General features: G+C 36.5%; 2 protein-coding genes across 5 annotated transcripts in view; both read right to left on the reverse strand.

The window, feature by feature from the left end:
- Positions 1-276: 276 nt before the first annotated feature.
- Positions 277-4,250, reverse strand: LOC108560584. Its single transcript, XM_017918208.1, has 8 exons — positions 3,905-4,250; positions 3,393-3,589; positions 2,973-3,163; positions 2,844-2,910; positions 2,314-2,477; positions 2,014-2,254; positions 1,677-1,951; positions 277-1,621 (listed from the first exon to the last, which is right to left on the reverse strand). The coding sequence occupies exons 1-8, from the start codon at positions 4,022-4,024 to the stop codon at positions 1,125-1,127; spliced, it is 1,752 nt and encodes a 583-aa protein (XP_017773697.1). The 5' UTR covers positions 4,025-4,250; the 3' UTR covers positions 277-1,124.
- A 1,558-nt stretch (positions 4,251-5,808) lies between these two features.
- LOC108560582 (furin-like protease 1) overlaps positions 5,809-18,889 on the reverse strand; it is a 49,893-nt gene continuing 36,812 nt past the window's right edge. The window contains exons 3-12 of one of the 4 annotated variants that reach the window (XM_017918204.1): positions 12,973-13,167; positions 12,774-12,902; positions 12,339-12,677; positions 11,748-12,283; positions 11,491-11,664; positions 11,285-11,400; positions 10,526-11,050; positions 9,632-9,822; positions 9,478-9,568; positions 5,809-6,947 (exon numbers count right to left, since the gene is read on the reverse strand). In XM_017918204.1, the coding sequence (XP_017773693.1) occupies positions 6,487-6,947; positions 9,478-9,568; positions 9,632-9,822; positions 10,526-11,050; positions 11,285-11,400; positions 11,491-11,664; positions 11,748-12,283; positions 12,339-12,677; positions 12,774-12,902; positions 12,973-13,167 (2,757 nt within the window). In that variant the 3' untranslated portion in view covers positions 5,809-6,486. Of the gene's footprint in view, positions 6,948-9,477; positions 9,569-9,631; positions 9,823-10,525; positions 11,051-11,275; positions 11,401-11,490; positions 11,665-11,747; positions 12,284-12,338; positions 12,678-12,773; positions 12,903-12,972; positions 13,168-18,889 lie in introns of all 4 variants that reach the window. The other 3 variants (XM_017918202.1, XM_017918206.1, XM_017918205.1) reach the window with 3 other exon arrangements.

The raw sequence follows: 18,889 nt of genomic DNA on the forward strand, positions 1-18,889 counted from the left end.
AATGTAAAAACACTGCTTTTTCAAACGTTCTAATTTAAATTTTTCAACTTTGAACGCGTATTACAGTAATATGGACAAGAGCACACTAATGTATCTATACTTTAGCAGATATTTGGAAAATTGCTCACTGCTACTAATATTCGCGCCTCCCCTTAGTCCATGCCTCCACAGGGAGGCGCGCCGCACAGTTTGGAAAACGCTGACGTAGAAAAACAACTAAGATTGATCTGTCAATATTTTTTGCGACCCCCCAAATATATTACAACCCTCACTTTGAGAATCACTGTTATAACCCATACTATTTATTATCCCAGGTATTCTTTATTATATGTTCATTTACAAGTAATTTGCATTGATTATTGTAATGGATGACATAACATAAATATATATATATATATGCGTTTAACTGTAACATGCTGTAGAATATTCTCAATATCTGTTGAAATATAAGCAGATAGTACTAATTGCGATTAGATAATTTAGTTACATATACAATCGTTGCAGCGTAACGTGATAAAGCGTGTACGCTCTGTGATTGTGGGCAATCTAAGAACGCAGTTTTCGTGGCTTGTGTAACATTTATTATATATTTTTATTAGTATAATCTGTAATTTTTCATAATTTTTAAATAAATTTATTCATAAAAAATAATAATCCATTGCACAAATAAAAGTGAAATTGCGTCTACTCTCCAGTCTTTAAAAATTCACAGAAAAGCACAAATTAAAATCGCACCAATTAAACCTATCTTATTACATTTATAATCTATATATTTATATCGTAGTTTCTTCTAGAATGCATCATATATCATATATGGAACAGTTACTCTATCTATTACATATGTATATAATTATGTAAGTAACCGAGAGAATGAAAGAACATAGAGGAAACAAAACGAAATTATAGACTAAGGGTGCGTATTTACATCGTGAGTAATTAAGATTTATCTTAAAATGTAAGTGGAAAGATCACTAAAAAGAAAATTTCTATATACATAAATATAAAATATACACCGAACATAGTGCAACAATATAATAAAATTTGAAACAAAACATCATTTTATGATGTCCAAAACAATAAATCGGCGACCTCTTCGCCAGCCGTGTCTGCATGCTCCAAACACATTAGATTTGAAAACCTTTAGATAAATTTAAAGTTTTCGGCTCCTTGGACTTGACTTCGAATTCCAAAATCGAATCCGGACTTGCCTTATCGTAGTCCAAATTCTCGCTGGATATGCGTATCTTTTTAGTCGGCGGATCATCGTCGTCTGACAAGTACGAGCTGCGTCTTATTGGCATGATCTCGCCTTCGTCGTCGGATATGTCCGGTTCTATGAACTTCTTATCCTCCGATTTGCTCGTCTCCATGAACGATCGCAAATTCTGTAAGGCAAGCTTGAACTCGTCCTCGTGCTTTTTGCAGAAGTCATGCAGCGACCCGCCCTGAAGAATTTCCGTGCAATTCGACTTTATGAGACCCTCATACTTCTTGGACAGATCTCCTAAATACTTAACGAACGCATTTGTTCCGTTCTCCTTCTCTTCCTCATCGAAACGCATCTCCTCCTCTTTATTAAACACCAAAAACTCCTCGAGGCTTTGATCATCCTCATCCTTATCTAAATTTAAAGAAAATATTGATATGCACTTGGCATCGTGATAAGATTAACTTACTGAGTGTGTTGAATAACAGGGCTCTTCTAGCCGAGATCAGCTGTTGGTCCCCGATTTCTAATTCGCTCTTATCGGACGTTTTAATGTTCGGTAAGCAGACTAAGAGTGTAGAGAACAGTACGATCATCAAGCACGTCGTAGGCGTAGCCTTGCTAGACGAACTGAACAGGAGCTCCTGCAGTTTCTTTAGTTGCTCATAAAGTTTGGTATTTTCTTTATTAAGCAACTTAACGCGCTTCTTTAAAATTTCATTCTCCTCATCGGTACGCCTAGCCCTTGAATGACAAAGCAATTAATACAAAAAAAACGCCCACTCGATGTTAAAAATCCTCCATACTTTTCTTCCAGCTGATCGACGTACTCCTTCTTGCGTTTACGCGAATCTTGTGCAGAGATCTTGTTGCGGATCTTCCTCCTGATCCTCTTCAGTTCCTTCTCATCATTTTTGGTAAGCGGATAGTGTGTCGGTAGCTTGATACCTTCCTTGAAAAGCAATCTCTTTTCTTCCGCAGTTAACTCCAAAGGCGGATAGCTTCTCTCGCTTCCTAGATTTTCGATGTCAACCTCAATATCTGAAACTGTCAACAAATTGTTTTTTTTAGTGACTACTTCGAGGAGACGCTATATTTGAGATTACCATCGACTGACTCCGAAGAAGTGGAGGCGGCATACTGTTCAACTTTCTTAATCACCTGTTGACAGGTTGCCGGCAAAACCTTTATGCTGTCCATTTTCAAATCATTCGCGTTTATGATTTTAAACTTTTTCATATTTTTCACATTGACCGGCAGCAGTAAAGATCTACAATTTTATTAGTATACATTAAGTTTGTGCTAATTGAATTCACAGTTGCTAATATATATGTTTATGTGATTTAGTGATCAATGTTTCAGACAAAATTTAAGCAACTTCAATTTCATAATGAAGAAGCTTTTTCTGCATATCTTTTTTTTATGTAACAAATAGTTTAGAATACAATGTATGAAATTGATATGTTTGTATGATATAAAAATAACTGATAATATCGATTTTCGTAATAACGTTGAATTATTCGTTTCTTTTATCGATTTACCGTTAGTAGCTAATGTTTCGATAGGTGCATGTGATTAATGAATAATTGAAAAGACTAATGCAAGGTGAAATTTGATTTGCCGAAGTTGTTTATACCTTCCATTTCCAGATATAGATTGGACCCTAATGACTTGTTTCTTTCCAGGTTGGAATCCCTTTTTACCTGCAAATTGATACAATGTCAAATGAATAATACATTTCGACGTGAGGCTAATTAAGTTATACTTTGTGTGTTTATTGGTTTTGAAACAATAACTTTCTTTGTGTTATTATTAGGTTGACGAATAACAACTTTTGGTGGATTAGTGACACCAATCAAATCATTTATGTTATTCTGCAAAGTAGGCTCTTGTCCGAATAAAGATAAGAAATCGTCTCCTTTAAGCGTTTCGCTATTTTCATTTCCAAATAATGTACTGAAACAGGGATACAATAACAAATAGGAATTATTTAAAAAAAAGATGCATAAATTACAAATAAACTTGTTTATAGTGAAAGAAATGGGTGAACTGGATTAAAGTAAAAGTATGGAAATTAGAAATGCTGATACAAATTTCTTTTTAGCAAAGTGAAAGGTCATACAAACAGGTTTATCATGTAATTTAGAGAACACATGGGATTGTTAGGTTAACAACATATGCTTACATATTGTTCATATTCATCATATTGAAGTTTTGTTCATCCATGGAGCTGTTGTCTGAGGAAGAGACTGCACTGTGCAATGGGGACTGCACAGTGTTCTCATTAGAATTGAACTCATAGCTGGCATCAAGCAGGTTGTCATCCAAGACATCAAGATTCTGCTTTTCCATAGACAAAACAGAATCAAAGAAATCTGAGCTCTGTTGGAAATACAGAAAAGAAAGAAACATTAGTTCTGTAAAGGCAAATTACTAGGGTCTTCTTTGACCTCTATGCAAATTGACAGGAGTATTTGTATATTTAAGTAAATAAGATAATTACGCTGTATGTGATAATAGTATTATTCGGGAATCTAATCTCAAATATTTAAATGTCTAATAGACAGCATAACAGATAACAATCCGGCACCACACAGCTTGTAAATTTTAGTGCCGTTTTGGTTTGGAAAATGCAGTTCCGGACTTCTGCACAAAGGGGTATTGCATTATATGGGTCAGATATAAAAAGACTTTTACCATGTACTCAGAGTTCTCGAATCCTAATGGGATATCCATATTGTTGATGTCGTCAGTAAGAATTGAGCTTACGTCCATGTTCGCATCGCCCTTAACAAAGTAGTCGAAAAGATGGGACATCTTATTGGATTTTCCTTTTCATATCAACAACACTGATGTCTTCTTCGTAGCGCGTTATTTATAGTCACCGTATGTATGTCCACTCGCGACTACAAATCCGGCAGATTTGGTTGGACGCAATGCCTCAAGTAGTGTCGCAATATGTTCGTGGCCTACCCAATGGATCACTGCCGAACCAGTATAGATGCTCACTCACGGAACAGCCAGCGTGGAATAATGACCAATCCTATGCATTCGCATGCGCGTTATAAATGGAACCGCCCCTATCCATACATATTACCAACATTAAAATCCGCAAAATCCCAAGGCGCCAAATCAATACTTTCACATAATCCTTTTTTTGAATCTTGAAATTCATTTTGAATTTCCTATGCTACCGCCGCCGGCCGCACTCAGATACGACCTTCTTTCAGGTCACAAAACTGTATTTCGGCTCTTACACACACACACACACCCACTCCAGTTTCTGGCATGACCAAAATTCTTTAGAAAAAAAAAAGAGAAACAGATTCTTGCTCTGATAAATCTCATAAATCTCGATCAACGTTTCTTCGAGCGAATCAAAAGCGAAAGACCTAATTTCAACTACTTCTTCGATAAACCTTTCCCAATTATAATTTTTGGCCTTAATCTTTGATTGCTTCAAAGCTCTATACATAGCTGTAAATTTTTTGAATTCCAATTATCCACTTTCTTTCTCATTATCAATTCTGATTACCTCATCTAGATAAATTCACTAATTCATAAAGCAATCAACCTTTCACAAGGTATTAACCAATTATTAATACTTTGTTAAATTTAAATTGTTCATAATATTATAATTAATGAAAATATCAAAAGATTAAGTAAAATGTAATCATTACAAATAATTTCTATTTAAAGCAACAAATTGAAAAGTCGTAGTAATCGATAAATGTCAAATAAGCATTTTCGAAAATTTGCTACAACTCGCAAATTTTATGCAAAAAGGAGAACGTGTAAATAAGGCGTGTGTAATAAAAAAATTAAAAAAAACAAATTAATATTCAGACATTTTTGTTTATTTTGTGTCCATTTATTTCATTGCTTCATTCAATTTTATAAATCATCTACCACTGATTCCTTACTTGAATCTACGTAAGTTTAGCCATGTTAAACTATTAATTAATTATTAACAATAGGTTATTTATTAATGTTTTATTTAATTAGAAAATCAATTGAATTCCAGTTTTTGTTCCATTTATTATTTAAAACATGTACAGACGAAGTTGAAAATCCAGGTAACGTTAGTTGCTGTATTTCTTTATACAAAATTTTCTTGGTCCAAAACATAAATACAATAAAGGAATTTTAAATATAAGTTGTAAAATGAGTTTTTTTACTTGTTTTTTTTAGAAGACTTAGAAAAAGGAAAGGCTTCCTTTAATCCTGACTTAACTCACAGCCTAAAGGATTCTAAGAATTTTCTTACGTCAATGGCTTTATTTGATAGTATCTACTTTCTATAATAACGGTTATTATATTAATTTTATGCTAATTGAATTTAATAAAAATAATTTCTTAATTGATATACTTTAATTTAGATATTATCACAACATTATTGAATTCTGAAAATTCCATTGAACTGTGGATAAGAGTACCAAATTCAAGAAACCTATTAATAGCTGCTTTGCCTTTAGACCTCAGATATAATATCAAAGTTTAAATACTATCGACACGTTCCCAATATTTGCAAACTTGTCAAAACAAATGGCTAATGTTGTTTTGGGAAAATGCGCAGTATTTTAAAAGTAACTAAATTATAATTAAGAAATTAAGAAACAAACAAGTCGTATTTTATTTAGGAAAATCTATGTTACATTTAAGTTTGGAGGGAGAATGCGGGTTTTTTGTTGTTGTTGAAATGTAAGTGTTATGCATCGACTGAATAAGCATTTTCAGCGTATTGCGTCGTATATCACTTGACTGCATTTCACACGAGTCAATTTTCCAGAGAAAGAAAAATAAAAAATAAAACAGTTTACATAATCGACCCGCGAATTGAAGCACTCCTTCTAACACATGTGTACAAACATATACATGTATGTTATTAAAAATTAGAAAAATATACATCTACACTTAATTTACTTATTTCCGTTCTTTTCTTTTGCTTTGACTAACCCGAGGTTAAGATAATTAAAGAAAAGAGCGAAAATGGTGGGGCCTTAGTCTCAACATCAATAAAACACATTAACTAACAAAAAAAAAAAGAATAAAGTAGAAATTATAGTCCCAGAACTATAACAAAACCCATCTTTAACTATCATCTATTTTAAGCTACGTTTTTGAGTTTAGTTAATTAAATTGCAATTAATTGGAGATTTTTTTATTAAACAAGATAAGGGTAGTTTTGAAGTTAAGGCAAATTTGTCGACTTTGGTACGATTTGATGATAGTTAAAGAAGTGCTGGGCTTGTAATTAAACAAGTAGATATATCACAAATTCATTCACTGTCGCTGTAAACTGCGGATTTGACCTTCCTCTCAATGTTTCTGATATTCTTGTAGGTGTTCATTTTCATGAAGTCACCCCTATTTGGTTTGCTCCTAATGCAGTACACGAAAAGGGCAATGGCTAACCCGAGGGCGACCAAAACGAGAACGAAGATCAGAATACCATAGTACCAATCGATCTCGTTCAAAGAGTACATCATGGAGTTCGGATAGCAGTAGGATTCGTCCTTTGTCCTTGTGAAAAGAACGGCATCGGGATAGCAATCGTTGCAATCGTAGTCGTTGCTGCCGTTACAGGATTTACAACTGTAATGGCACGGGTTGCAGTAATTCAGAGCTGGGCTAGAGTCCTCTGCCTTCTCATTACCACCTACATACACTACTGGGAAAAAGTTTTCAGGGCATTGTGGCGCACACATTCCGTCAAATAAAAACAAATTCTCCATGCATACTGAAAAGAAAATAAATCACCGATGACTACAAATTACAACAACAACAACAGAAAGTTTAATAGAAAATAAATAATAATGGCATTACATGGTACGGTGTGAGAAGAAAACGAAACGAAAACGAAACAGAGAAGAACAAAACAATTACGTAAGCCCATTCCTTTATCCGTTAGTGTGATTAGGTGGATAAAATCTGACAACAAATAACCAATTAAAAACAAAAAGGTTCATGCACAATCACACTGACAAACTCACTTACCTTAAAGCGACAATGGCGATGAGCGAACAGTAAATATAACAAAACAACAAAACAACATGGAATTTTAGCCACCATTTATTCTTGTTCTCAGATTTCAATATTATTATATATTTATTTATTATATATATAGTTTTTTTTTTAAATAGTTTTACAAATAGGTTTTTTTTTTTACATGTATTTTAACAACATATCAGTATAATGAGTATTCAGCTAGTCTGCTGGGTTCCGATACCTTTGGAAAAAATTTGATGTTAAGTACAAGGTGTCAAGGCGCCAACAGACCAGCTAAGACTAGGCCTTTAGGACTATTTGTTGGAATTCCTAAAGCTAAAAAAGAGTTTCCTTTGTTTCCGTCATATTTGTATATGTGTATACATGTATGTATCAATATACACATATATGTATATACATTATAATTAGTAATCATGTTTATTCTTTTTTTTTTTGTATATACGAGTATTTACTATAAACATAAGTCACTCATTCATCATATTTACTTGAGCTAAAATAATGTAAGTTTAAGTGAACGAAATCACCGAACAAAAGTTAAGTAAAGTTAAGTCGTTACATATCTCTTAATTAAGAATTGTCAATTAATGTTTGCACGCACGCAAAATTCGCATTCGAGTGCGTGTAAACGATTATATGTAATATAGAGGAACTACCATTGTGTTATTTATTTATAAAACTATTGGAGACTATCAACATATTTACATAATTAAAAAACAAAATCACAGCAAATATTGTAATGATATGAAATAAACCATTCGAGAAGAGGATTATATAACGAACATAGAGACAAACAAAACCAATCACAATCAAATGAGATATGTATTAAATATGTGTAGAATGTTTTCCTTTCTTTTCATTTCTTATTACGTTTCTGTTCATATATTATTATTATTATTACTTTTATAGTGGGCCATCTCACATTTAGTATATTTTGGTACAACACTCTAGAATGATTTTAATCATATTTATATATTTAAGTATTATTATTATTATTAATATTATTATTATACTAAACCCCAACAGCTAAATTAAAGATATGAAACCAAGAGTGAGGAAATCGAAGGTTAATAGTATGAAGCATCACAGAACGACACTTTAACTGAGTGAAGAGTCTTCCAATGCATTCCCATCTTCCAGATACATAAAGATATAGTAGACATAGTAATACAGTTGAGAAGAAGACGTGAAATGGAAAAATTAACGAAGAAAACAACGTTTGGTAACACAGATAGATCGAGTATAGAGGAAGTGAACAAAATCATTAAACACGCACACGTAGGTTATTTTCGTCTATCTAATTATCAATATAACTATATTTATTTGAAATTCGGAGATCAATCAATTGCAAAATGATCCGTGGATCAACTTCCGGTTAAATTGCACTTATTATTAAGTGTATTTTCGTTTAATTATTGTTGTTATTATTTGTGATCATTCGATCGCGTTTTGCATTTACCATCGTGTAACAAACAAAAATTTGGCACACTCATCACCAGTAAGTCATACTGCGGACAAAGAAGTTAAACAAAAAATCAAACCCTAAATGCAATTCAGGGAAAGCTCGTCGATAGCATTAGACTTCCTCTCCCGAAGAAACGAAACGTAATAAAACTAGTTAAGTGAAATATTAAGTTACGAGATAAAAAATAAACAAAAATCTCATCGGTGACACCGCCATCTCAATCATCATATACCATATATTATATATATATACACCTATAAAATTTGTTAATTGAAATTAATTATGCTAAATTAAGTAAACCAATTAGATAAATAGTAATAGTAAAAATAGTATCGTTTTGGGATAAGAAAAACAAAAAATAAGAATGGAAAAGAATGAAAATTTATCGAAAATCGTATTTTGCTTCTGTTATTATTTTCTTTTGTTTCTTTGTTTGTTTGTTTGTTTTACGAGGTCGTCTCGTAACGAAACTGCTATTGAAGTTTGAATCAATCGCAGCCAGGCGATTGAGGATTAGCGCGTTCGCATCTAACCGTCTGGCAGCAACGATATTCAAATCTTGATGGACGACGTATCCCATCGGCAGTTGCATCCGGACGACAACGACGCGTCTCTTCATTTAATTGGATATTGTTGTCAGAATTTTCTTTAATAGAACCCACAGCAGCATTTTTACCATGGCTCCACACATATGCACCAATGATCATTATTGAATTAAGTAGAAACGTTAGTAGTTGCGATACAGCGACCATAAGATTGTTGCAGTAGGAATAGTAAATAGTTAAGGCAGTTAACAAACCTATACATAAATATCCCCTGGATTTTTGACAACCGTTCAGCGTGTTTATCTCCGGGGCTAGATCTTCGACCTGCGACGTCTCCTTGTGGATCTACGAACAGACGATGGATGATGATTATGATTGCAAGTGAAGGAATGCCGCCGAGAAACTTACCTTCGCGTTTGATTTCCACCCTGGCGGCACGTCTGTATCAATCGAATTATGCTCGAAATCGTCGTCGTTCTTATTGCCTCCCTTCACTGGGGGCGGCTGCTTCGCCGCCAGAGTTTGTACGCCCTTGCTATCCGCCGCCGGAGGGCTCGCAGTTCCATACAGGACCAAATCCCAAGCGCTAATAGCGGCCGCTAAAATCAGGAAAACTTCTGTATTTCTTCTGATTAACCTTTCAGCCGCTAAATACAGCTACTGTATAGCATCAAAATACAAATTTACATATATTTATATATACGTACATATACATATATATGTATAAAAAAATTATAAAAAAAAACACAAAAAAAATAAACAACAACAAATGAATCAAATGAAACAACGTGGGGGTGGGTTGTGTGCGCCAATTTCTACTTTAGGCAAGAAAACCAACTACGAGTGGAATGTTACGGAAAACACAAAATATAACTTTAAAAATGTCCTTTTCGCTTGCTTTTACTGCTGGGTGTTATATAAATATTTAATCATATACAGAATGTTAAATACATCTAGAATTAAGACAATATTATAATGATTGATGACATGTAGAGAATCTCAAGAATGATTATTTCAAATAAAATAAAAACAAACAATTTTAATCTTTCAAATTAAAAACAATCAATTAAATCGTTATATTTGTATTTATTATTATATTGATAACATTAATAGAATTTTTAGTAGTTCTTTTTCTAAATGAAGTGTTATGGGGAAAACGTTAATGTTAGCAATATTTCAAAAAAAAAAAAAAACTAGATTTCTTTGACACGCTGTATATTTTAGGAAGTATAATAAGAAAAAAAAACCATGCAAATCATATATTTATATTTTATGATTATTTTGTTTGTTTGTTCTATTTACCAGTGGTCTTTCTTCCTTTTGTAATATTGAGCAATTGATCGGAAGAGTTTGGGCGAGGCGTGAAATTTTTCCGGTTCGAGTTAATGTCCCGGCTAATTTCCTTTTGTTTCTGTATTTTGCGGTAGTCGACGCGTGTCTTTTCGAATTCGCGTGCCGGAATCATGACGGGATAGGTGATCGTGATGTTTTTCGCGAATTCGTTAAGTTTGCTGTTGACCGCGTAGTAGAACGAAGAGACGAACGGTTTCGTCTGGCTTTTGGCGCCGATTTGGTTGGTTTTGGGGGCGGCAGTGTTCAACTTCGAGTTCCACCTGCCACCTCCCGATTGCGATTTGCCCTTTTTGGAGGTCGACGGCGGAAATGGGGACGCACTCGTCGCCTTCTGCCCTTTCGACTTCTGCTTCTGCTTTTTCTTTTTCGACGAGCTTTTGCTTTTGCTGCTCGACTTTTGCGTTTCCACATCGTTCTGGCTTAAGGTTTTTGTGCCGTATAACACGAGCGACCAATTTTGAAGCGTCGCACGGCCTGCAAGTGAATTAGTATTGTTAATGCTGCTGAATAACAGTTAGTTCTTCTATTCTTTTCTTTTTTTGTTTCTGTCTTTTACTCTTTCTCTCTTTCTCATTGGGAAAGGATATGTGGATTGGTAGATATGTTAGTGATGAGCGATCCGAATGCCGCCTCACCCCTGTGACAAGGGGCGGCGGCGCATGGATGAACAACAAAAAAAAATAAGTATTCGACTGTTACCATTGTTACCTAGCAGGCCGTCATTGCGTATTTCTAGTTGCCAAGTGCCGAAGGGAGACTCGCCCCAAGAGTGGACGGACATGAAAGGCCAGTGCGTGAAGCCGGAGCGGGAAACATCGTGAATCCTACATTTGTTTTCAGCAATTGTCGATAGATATAGATAGAGCACAAAACATAAAAATAAAGTGGAAAGCAAGTAGATGTATGATGCAAACCTGTGCGCCAAAAGGGTCACTCGCGTGCCCATCGGAGATGTCAGTTGGATTTGCAGATCTCCACGTTTGTGCGAAAAAATGCTCAATTTCGCCTGGACGTGCTCAAGGACATTCACACCGTGACACTCGGACACTTGCAGCTGCAACACCACCGTACTCTTCGGAGGGATGGTCCTGAAAACACAACGAAAAACAAACAAACAAATGTTTGCATTAGCATTTCAATGCAAATGTGATCCCTTCGTGCGTTCGTTCACCTTTCCACCTGAGGTGCGGGGATCTCGCATTTGTGCTGCTCCGGAACCGTTATCCATTTCCTAGCTAATTGCACCATGGCATGGGCATCCATCAAGCCGTAGCCGAAGCTGTGAGAAACGTTTCTGCCTACACCGTTGGTCTGCCAATCCTCAGCCCTAAGACGCTGCGGTCGAGCAGTCCTGACCACAATATGCTGCATATCGCGCCAAGTTAAATTAGGGTTCGCTTCTAGAGCAAGGGCACAGATGCCTGCGGCCAAAGGAGCAGAAGCACTTGTCCCGGTGTGGCTGCTTGTACACGAATGATGAAGATCTGTAGTTACCACCTGCTTCTCACCAACAGCACCGCTGCTGTACGTGGATGCCAACGTCGAGCTGCAAGCCTCGCTGTACCAAGGTACGTTTCCCTTTTCCGTGGCGCTCGAGATTGACAAACTATAGATTGAATTGGTGTAACCATCGCAATTGCAGTTGTCGTGATCCCGACCACCGTTTCCAGAAGCCCAAACGAAGATTGAACCTTTACCTTTCCGACCCTGTAACGCACAACCTCATTCCAGTTCAGGTTACATCTCCAAATTAGTTCATTACCTTGGAGACCCCTTCCATGAAAGCCCTGGTGGCCAATTCTCCAGGTCCATCCACTGTCTTTCCATCGTCGTCCGGACCCCAAGAGGCGCTGTAAATATCAATGTGATGGGGGTTCAAACTAAGAGATCTAGCCTCCACCGCATCGGTGACATCTCCATCCAGCATCCGGACACCTCCAACTTGGGCCCCATGGGCAACACCGAGGGCGCAAACAGAGTTGTTACTAGTTGCGGCAACCTCACCGGCGCAACGAGTCCCGTGGCGATTCGAATCGATCATGTCATATCTAGGACTCGGATCGGAGTCCTGGTTGTTTACGTCGTACGAAGCCATCGGGTCCTAAACCATTTTCAAAAGAAATGTATTGATTGATTGATCGATGCTCACTTGCAACTGGTGCTCCGCCGAATCGCAAATAATTGAAGTATAGCTTACATAGTTGTGAAATAAATCCGGATGATCCTTTTCTAAGCCATCGTCGAGGATCGTGACGACGGCACCTTTCCCGGTGATGCCTTCGAGCCAAGCCGGGATAACGTTCATATCGAGACCGTTGCCACGGTTCTGTTCGAAAGACGAGACGAACGTTCATTACTTATTAGCTCACGGGGATTATTCAAAAGCGGATCCTTACCAAATACCACATCGACGGCCATTTAGGATCGGTATCGATCAGCACGTAATCGCGTTTCCTCCTGCTCTTCGCCACCTGCTGCTTCGCCCATCGGATCCTAGTATCTACAGCCAATGCAATCCTCTTGGTATGGTGCTGGTCCAGGGACCTCTTCACAGGACCTTTCGATGCGAAATGGTAATAGTCTTCAAATATCTGAAAGACAAAAGCAAACGTTGCGGTTTCAATATGAGCGCAAAACACACGTCAATCAGCGACAGGATTTAATTAATAATGCAAATAAAGAGATTCGAACATGCCATGGATGGTGATTGATGGCTGTTCATTCGAAAGTTTTGCTGGGGCGTCGAGATTAATATTGCGCGCGGATAGTAGTCGTTGGGAAAAAAACAAATAAATAACAAAACAAAACAAACCCCAAAATCCGGCCGAATACTGAATTTAATGATTCCTGTTTATTTAGGACACATTATAAATCCGTAAATCGTTATACACTTTTTGCACGAAAATTGCGTGTTGGCGTGTAGCTAAGTTCCCTCCATTCGACACGCATACAACAGGAGAACAATTCTGATATAAATAATACTGTGTGCAAAGCGTCATGCGGCACGCCACGCAACCGACGTACAGATTATATAGAAAATTGCAAACCCGTATATACAGCATTATAAATTGCAACAAATGCAAATGGTGTACCATTTTTAGGGTGATCAAACGTCCTGATTTTTCAGGATTTGGACTGTACATGGAAACAATTAAACATTATTGATAGAGAGAGCATTATGAATTGCAATTAATGCAAATGGTATACTATTCCTGAATATTCGTATAAGCATCTCCTGAATTGGAAACGATTCAATTATAATAGCACGCAACAAATTTGCGCTGTTTCGGAGTTGCAATTTAAGTTTTCCGGCCAATCGGATGCCTTTATTTATCGACTCCCGATTGCGATCCAATATGCAATTGTTGATAAAATCCATTTAATGCCACGTATACATATGATCGATAGCAATATATCTGCTACAACGCAGGGCCATATCTATCTGCAAGGCAATTGAAGCAATCGAAATTGATTTCCGATACCTCTCATCCCTTTTTTTTTGTGTCTCCCTGCAACCCATTCCAAAGTGTAGCCCTTAATCACAATTTGTGTCCGCGATACCAATCTACATCTGTATTCGTTTCCAATTTGCACACCGCGATGACCTTTCCAACGGAATGTTACAAACGGCCACTTTCCATTTCCACGAGGTGAGGCTCATCTCTCCGGATGATCAGTCGCCCAAATTCCATTGTTCAAGGAATAATGGCAACGTGTGCGGCTCTCTCCTCCCCTCGGCTCTTCTCTCATTGATCGATTTTGAAAACAGCAACCGCTAATGCAACTACCGCAAAAAACCGGAGTACCAAACACGACTGAGGGTGGTTGGGGTTTTCCCTCCCCAAAATCGACGCACAAAAACGGTAAATGGTTTCGTAATTACACGAACCCGATTGAGCGCATTAACTAATTAATTGAACCGCATTGGAAAATCGCGGTTCTGATTAAATCAATTACAACCGCCCTCGGTTCAATTGCGCAACCACGTTTTATTGTTTATAACCCCAAGTTTATTTCATCTTCATTTTACTTCTGCTTTATTATTTTTTTTTTTTTCACTTTCGGACAGCGAAATTAAACGTACTTTATGAATCCATTAAAAAGTTTTTATTTTACTACGGAAGGGAGAAACGTCACCCTCGCGTCCTTGCAAGTTTCTTATGAATACGGGGAAAAAAAAAACTTTTCTCGATTACAAAAACGCCTCGAAGGAAGCGGATGATGCAGTTTCCACTTGGTCAGTGTTCCCTGAATTAGCTTTGCTCGAAAAGACAAACCTTCTTTTCTTGAAGTTACAAATGTTGCGTTTTTTTTTTATAGTCAGTAATATAAAAGTTCCAAATTTTGCTGAATCTGATGTATAGCTATTAAAAAAGGCAACGAGAGAAGTGGATGGAAACTTTTAAATCAAATATCGGACGTTTCTAGAAAGACATCAACGTTTGTCGGAGTCGTAGTCGATTTATGGTTTATCATTAAATGGAGAAGCAATAACGCGCTGCTCTTGAGCGAAATCATTTTCTTAGTTTGGCATCGCGCCCTGGATCGATGAAATATTGCCACGCGAAAAGGCCAAAGTCCGAAAGTCAGGATGTAAGTAATGCCACGTTTAGATACAGCTTAGTGCTAGGGTCGAATTCTTGGCACATGCTTATGTAATTGTACCGTATTTCAAAGATTGGTAACTCTGAAAAAATATATAAATTAAACAGTAACTTCACTTCAAAATCAAACTGTTTTTTACACTGCAAATTCCTTTTTACACTCGATAACGTTTTGGTATATTACTCGACAATATGCATATTTGGAAAATATATATAAATCACAATTTAAAGTTGTATATTTCTCATTTTATCCTCACAAGTGTTTTTCAACAACAAAAAAGTAAGTAAAATGTTTGTATATATATAACAGGTGATTTCGATATCCAAACATTTAATTAAAGCTGCTTTGTGTGTGAAACTTGAGTAAAGTAGGGATGTTGGCAATGGCAAGAGTCCTGCGGCTGCAAACCAATCCTCCTTCTGCCCTCTTCTTATTCCTCGTTTCAAAATGAAATCCAATTACTCCGATCGCGCAACGCACAACATGCAATGATTACGTATTGAATTGCATTAAGTGAATCTCCCGACTGAGTCACTCGATACCACTAGCAGCACTCTGTTGCTGCTGATGCAAGAGGGATCCAGAGCATCCAGTCCAAGGGAGACCAAAAGGCAGAAGGGAATCTAATAAGCGAGGGTACAGGAACGGATTCAATTTATTGGCTTTGAGAAATATTCCCCGATGGTTTCCTTATGTAAGGGACGACGTCGGACGCCCCGGAAAACACCTAGACATTTTTATACCCCTATTCATACATTTTCATGGAAATCAGCAACCAGATGTTGCATCCACCCTCGTTTGTTTTTTTCTCTCTCTCTCTTATGTTAGTCGTGAGCACGTGAAACTCACCCTTGAAGCGATTAGTAAAATACGTATTGCATATGAAGCGAAGAGAGGTGGAGGAAGTAGAAAAAAAACAACGATTCCTAAGGGAGTAGAGAAAAGGCCCTCCAAAACAAAATCCTGACTCCGTCTGTTTTTTTTTAAGTAAAAAGGTGGATGTTTCGTTGGGTGAGGGCATGCAAAATATTTATGGTCCCTCAATTTAAGAGGATTAAGGGGGGGCGTATTAAGGCCCGAATTAATAATAAACTGGCGGACCCGCGGGAATACATCCAACAAATTACGCAATTAATTCCATAAAACTAATCTCCGATTTACTAATATGCAACAAACTCGTGTACACGTTCGTCCTCCTGTTCTGTTTTTACTGTTACCCCCTGTCGTACACCTAAGCTGTCCTTTTTCTCCCTGGCTTTTTATGCACGGCCAGCTAATGCGAAATCCCTACGTCCTTTATTTTTTTTGTTATCCTTTGTTTCGCCCGCGTAAAATTACAGGGAAAAAAATGAAATAATATATACAACAACTCGCAGGATTCTCTCCAAATGGTGAATATTCATAAGGACTCGCGGAATGCACAAAGCTCCCCCCCTATTCAATTATTCAAAAACGACCAACAAGTGTGGTAATAAAGTGAAAATTGATGAATTTCATCGCCCCGATTCAAATGCAATGGGAACGTAAAAAAAAGCATTCATTTGAAAACTTAAAGAACTATCAAACATAATGATTTATTTAGAAAGAACAATAGTTTATAAAAATTGATACATTATTAACAATCGTTCTTATAAATCATTTTTGAATGAAATCAGATTTAAGAATGATATATGTAGTAAATACAATATAAAAATGGTATCTCATAAATATTGTATTATCCAGTAAATTTAGGTATATTTCATAGTTTGATATTGACTTTAGAGTTCTTGTTTATGGTTGGTATCTTGGTGTGATCAATGATGATAAATGGAAGATTGGTGCATATGTGTTATAAATCTTTAGCATTATGTTTATTGCAGATGATCAATATTGGATATAAAGGGAAAATATGTGCAGAAAGCGATTTGCAATTTGAATCGCCACTTTCTGGATGGCGCTCCCGTTCACTCCCGTTCCCGCCGGGAAGGCAAAGGGATTTAGAGTTCAGTTGGTTGCCTACAACGATCATAAAATATGTTATAGCTTTTGGTTATTGCACTCCCTTTAACGTATATACAGAGACACACTTAAATGACAACAAGCCATCTTGGCACCAATAAAATGTTTTACGGCGTTAGTCACATCGAAGTACCACTCTGTCGGAATAAAACTGCAATGGTTATTTATAACTTTCAGCGTTTCGAAGAGATTCTGCGAATAATAATTAGCATTGGGAGATAAAAAAAAAACAACAACGAGAAGAGGGCTCGGAAAGACCGAATGCATTTGATAACGTTCCAAATCGAGATTTATACTTGTATCCGACGAAAAGAATGAAATATCGCCTGAACTTCTGTAATTTAAAATACCATCGAATCCCGATGGAGCGGTTTTTTTGAGGCCGCCACTTGCCACCCCCGCGTCGTCCTCACTCCCCACAGATCGTGATTTTCTTCTTCCTTTTTTTTTTTGTATATATACCAAAGCCAAAAATAACCGCCCCTTCGGTCGAACGCACTAATCCTCCAAATATAAATATGAAGCCACGAAAATACACCACCATCCTGGATAATCGGAAGTGTTTATGAATTTGGAAAGGCGAAGGAGAGCAGAGAAGACGGATGACTTTCGAGTGCCGGAATCGCAGCAAATAGCTGCGAACACGTACTTGATATATATTTTTAAAAGAAAGACGAGGATATAAGAAAAAAAGCGAACTCCGCCACCTCTTCTTCCTCGGAGTCTTCCTTCCTCCTGCGCCTTTCTAAATGCCATCCTAAATTTCCACTCTCCTTCGACTTGGCAGCGCACCAGCATTTTTCCGATCTGCGATCATACTATCAATGCCAAACGACCCTTTTTAGGTAAAATTATATTAATCTAAATTTACCTAAAAGGGCAGAAATCAAATATTTTGAAGTATTCGAAAAATTTAATTGTAAAATGAAAGACTAATACAAATGCATACCGAAAAGTTTAAAAATAAATGATCTTTCTAACCTTGCCTATTATTATGTGTATTTTAGTAAAAACTAACAACGAAACAGCGCGTTTCTCAATTTCAGATTTGAGATGATAGAAAACCGCTAAATTGGAAACCGGTTAAATTCGGCTCCGGTCGTAACCGATGTATGACTACGTAACATAATTATTACGTTTTTTATGTTGGGCAACTTAAAATAAAGAAAATTGCCAGGTTGCAAGGGAATATTAAAACGGTGTACGAATATTGTGAAAAATTGTTCAATTTACATGGATTTATGAGGTCAATAAATAGTTTAATTACGTATCAAAAACTGCCCAATAAATATATATATTACTCCAATTAATGTAAATATAATATATATATTTTAGCGCTGATAATGCGCAGATTTGCTATTACTCAACTAATATGTATTTGGACAGTAATAGAATGCACTAAATATTAATATGTGGGTAATAAACTAAATGTCAACGCAATGGTAAAGCCATAGGGAATATAAGAGTATATTCAGCACAACATGCGGTTGATGCAATTCCTAAGATAAATGGTCTTATCAAAGCGGAAATTCCAAGGAATAGAATCAGTACATGTCACTTAGCCGCAAGTTTTTTAGTCATATGCAAATCTCATAATATGAATAATCGCCTGTTTTTTTGAAATACTATCATATTTTGTGGTTTTTAGAAGCAATTTTAAAGTTATTTCTAGAGATTCACTCCATTATTTGTATTACATTACATTTTTAT

This window comes from Nicrophorus vespilloides, unplaced genomic scaffold, assembly GCF_001412225.1.
Source record: "Nicrophorus vespilloides isolate i.1.1-1 unplaced genomic scaffold, Nicve_v1.0, whole genome shotgun sequence".
NCBI lineage: Eukaryota > Metazoa > Arthropoda > Insecta > Coleoptera > Silphidae > Nicrophorus > Nicrophorus vespilloides.

Bases quoted from the DNA above. Each gene is read 5' to 3' on its own strand.
- LOC108560584 (XM_017918208.1), bottom strand. From the start codon at position 4,024: ATGTCCCATCTTTTCGACTACTTTGTTAAGGGCGATGCGAACATGGAC. The intron at 3,590-3,904 runs GTAAAAGTCTTT...TATTTCCAACAG, and splicing joins TCGAGAACTCTGAGTACATG to AGCTCAGATTTCTTTGATTC. The intron at 2,478-2,843 runs GTATAAACAACT...ATAAAATTGTAG, and splicing joins TCTATATCTGGAAATGGAAG to ATCTTTACTGCTGCCGGTCA.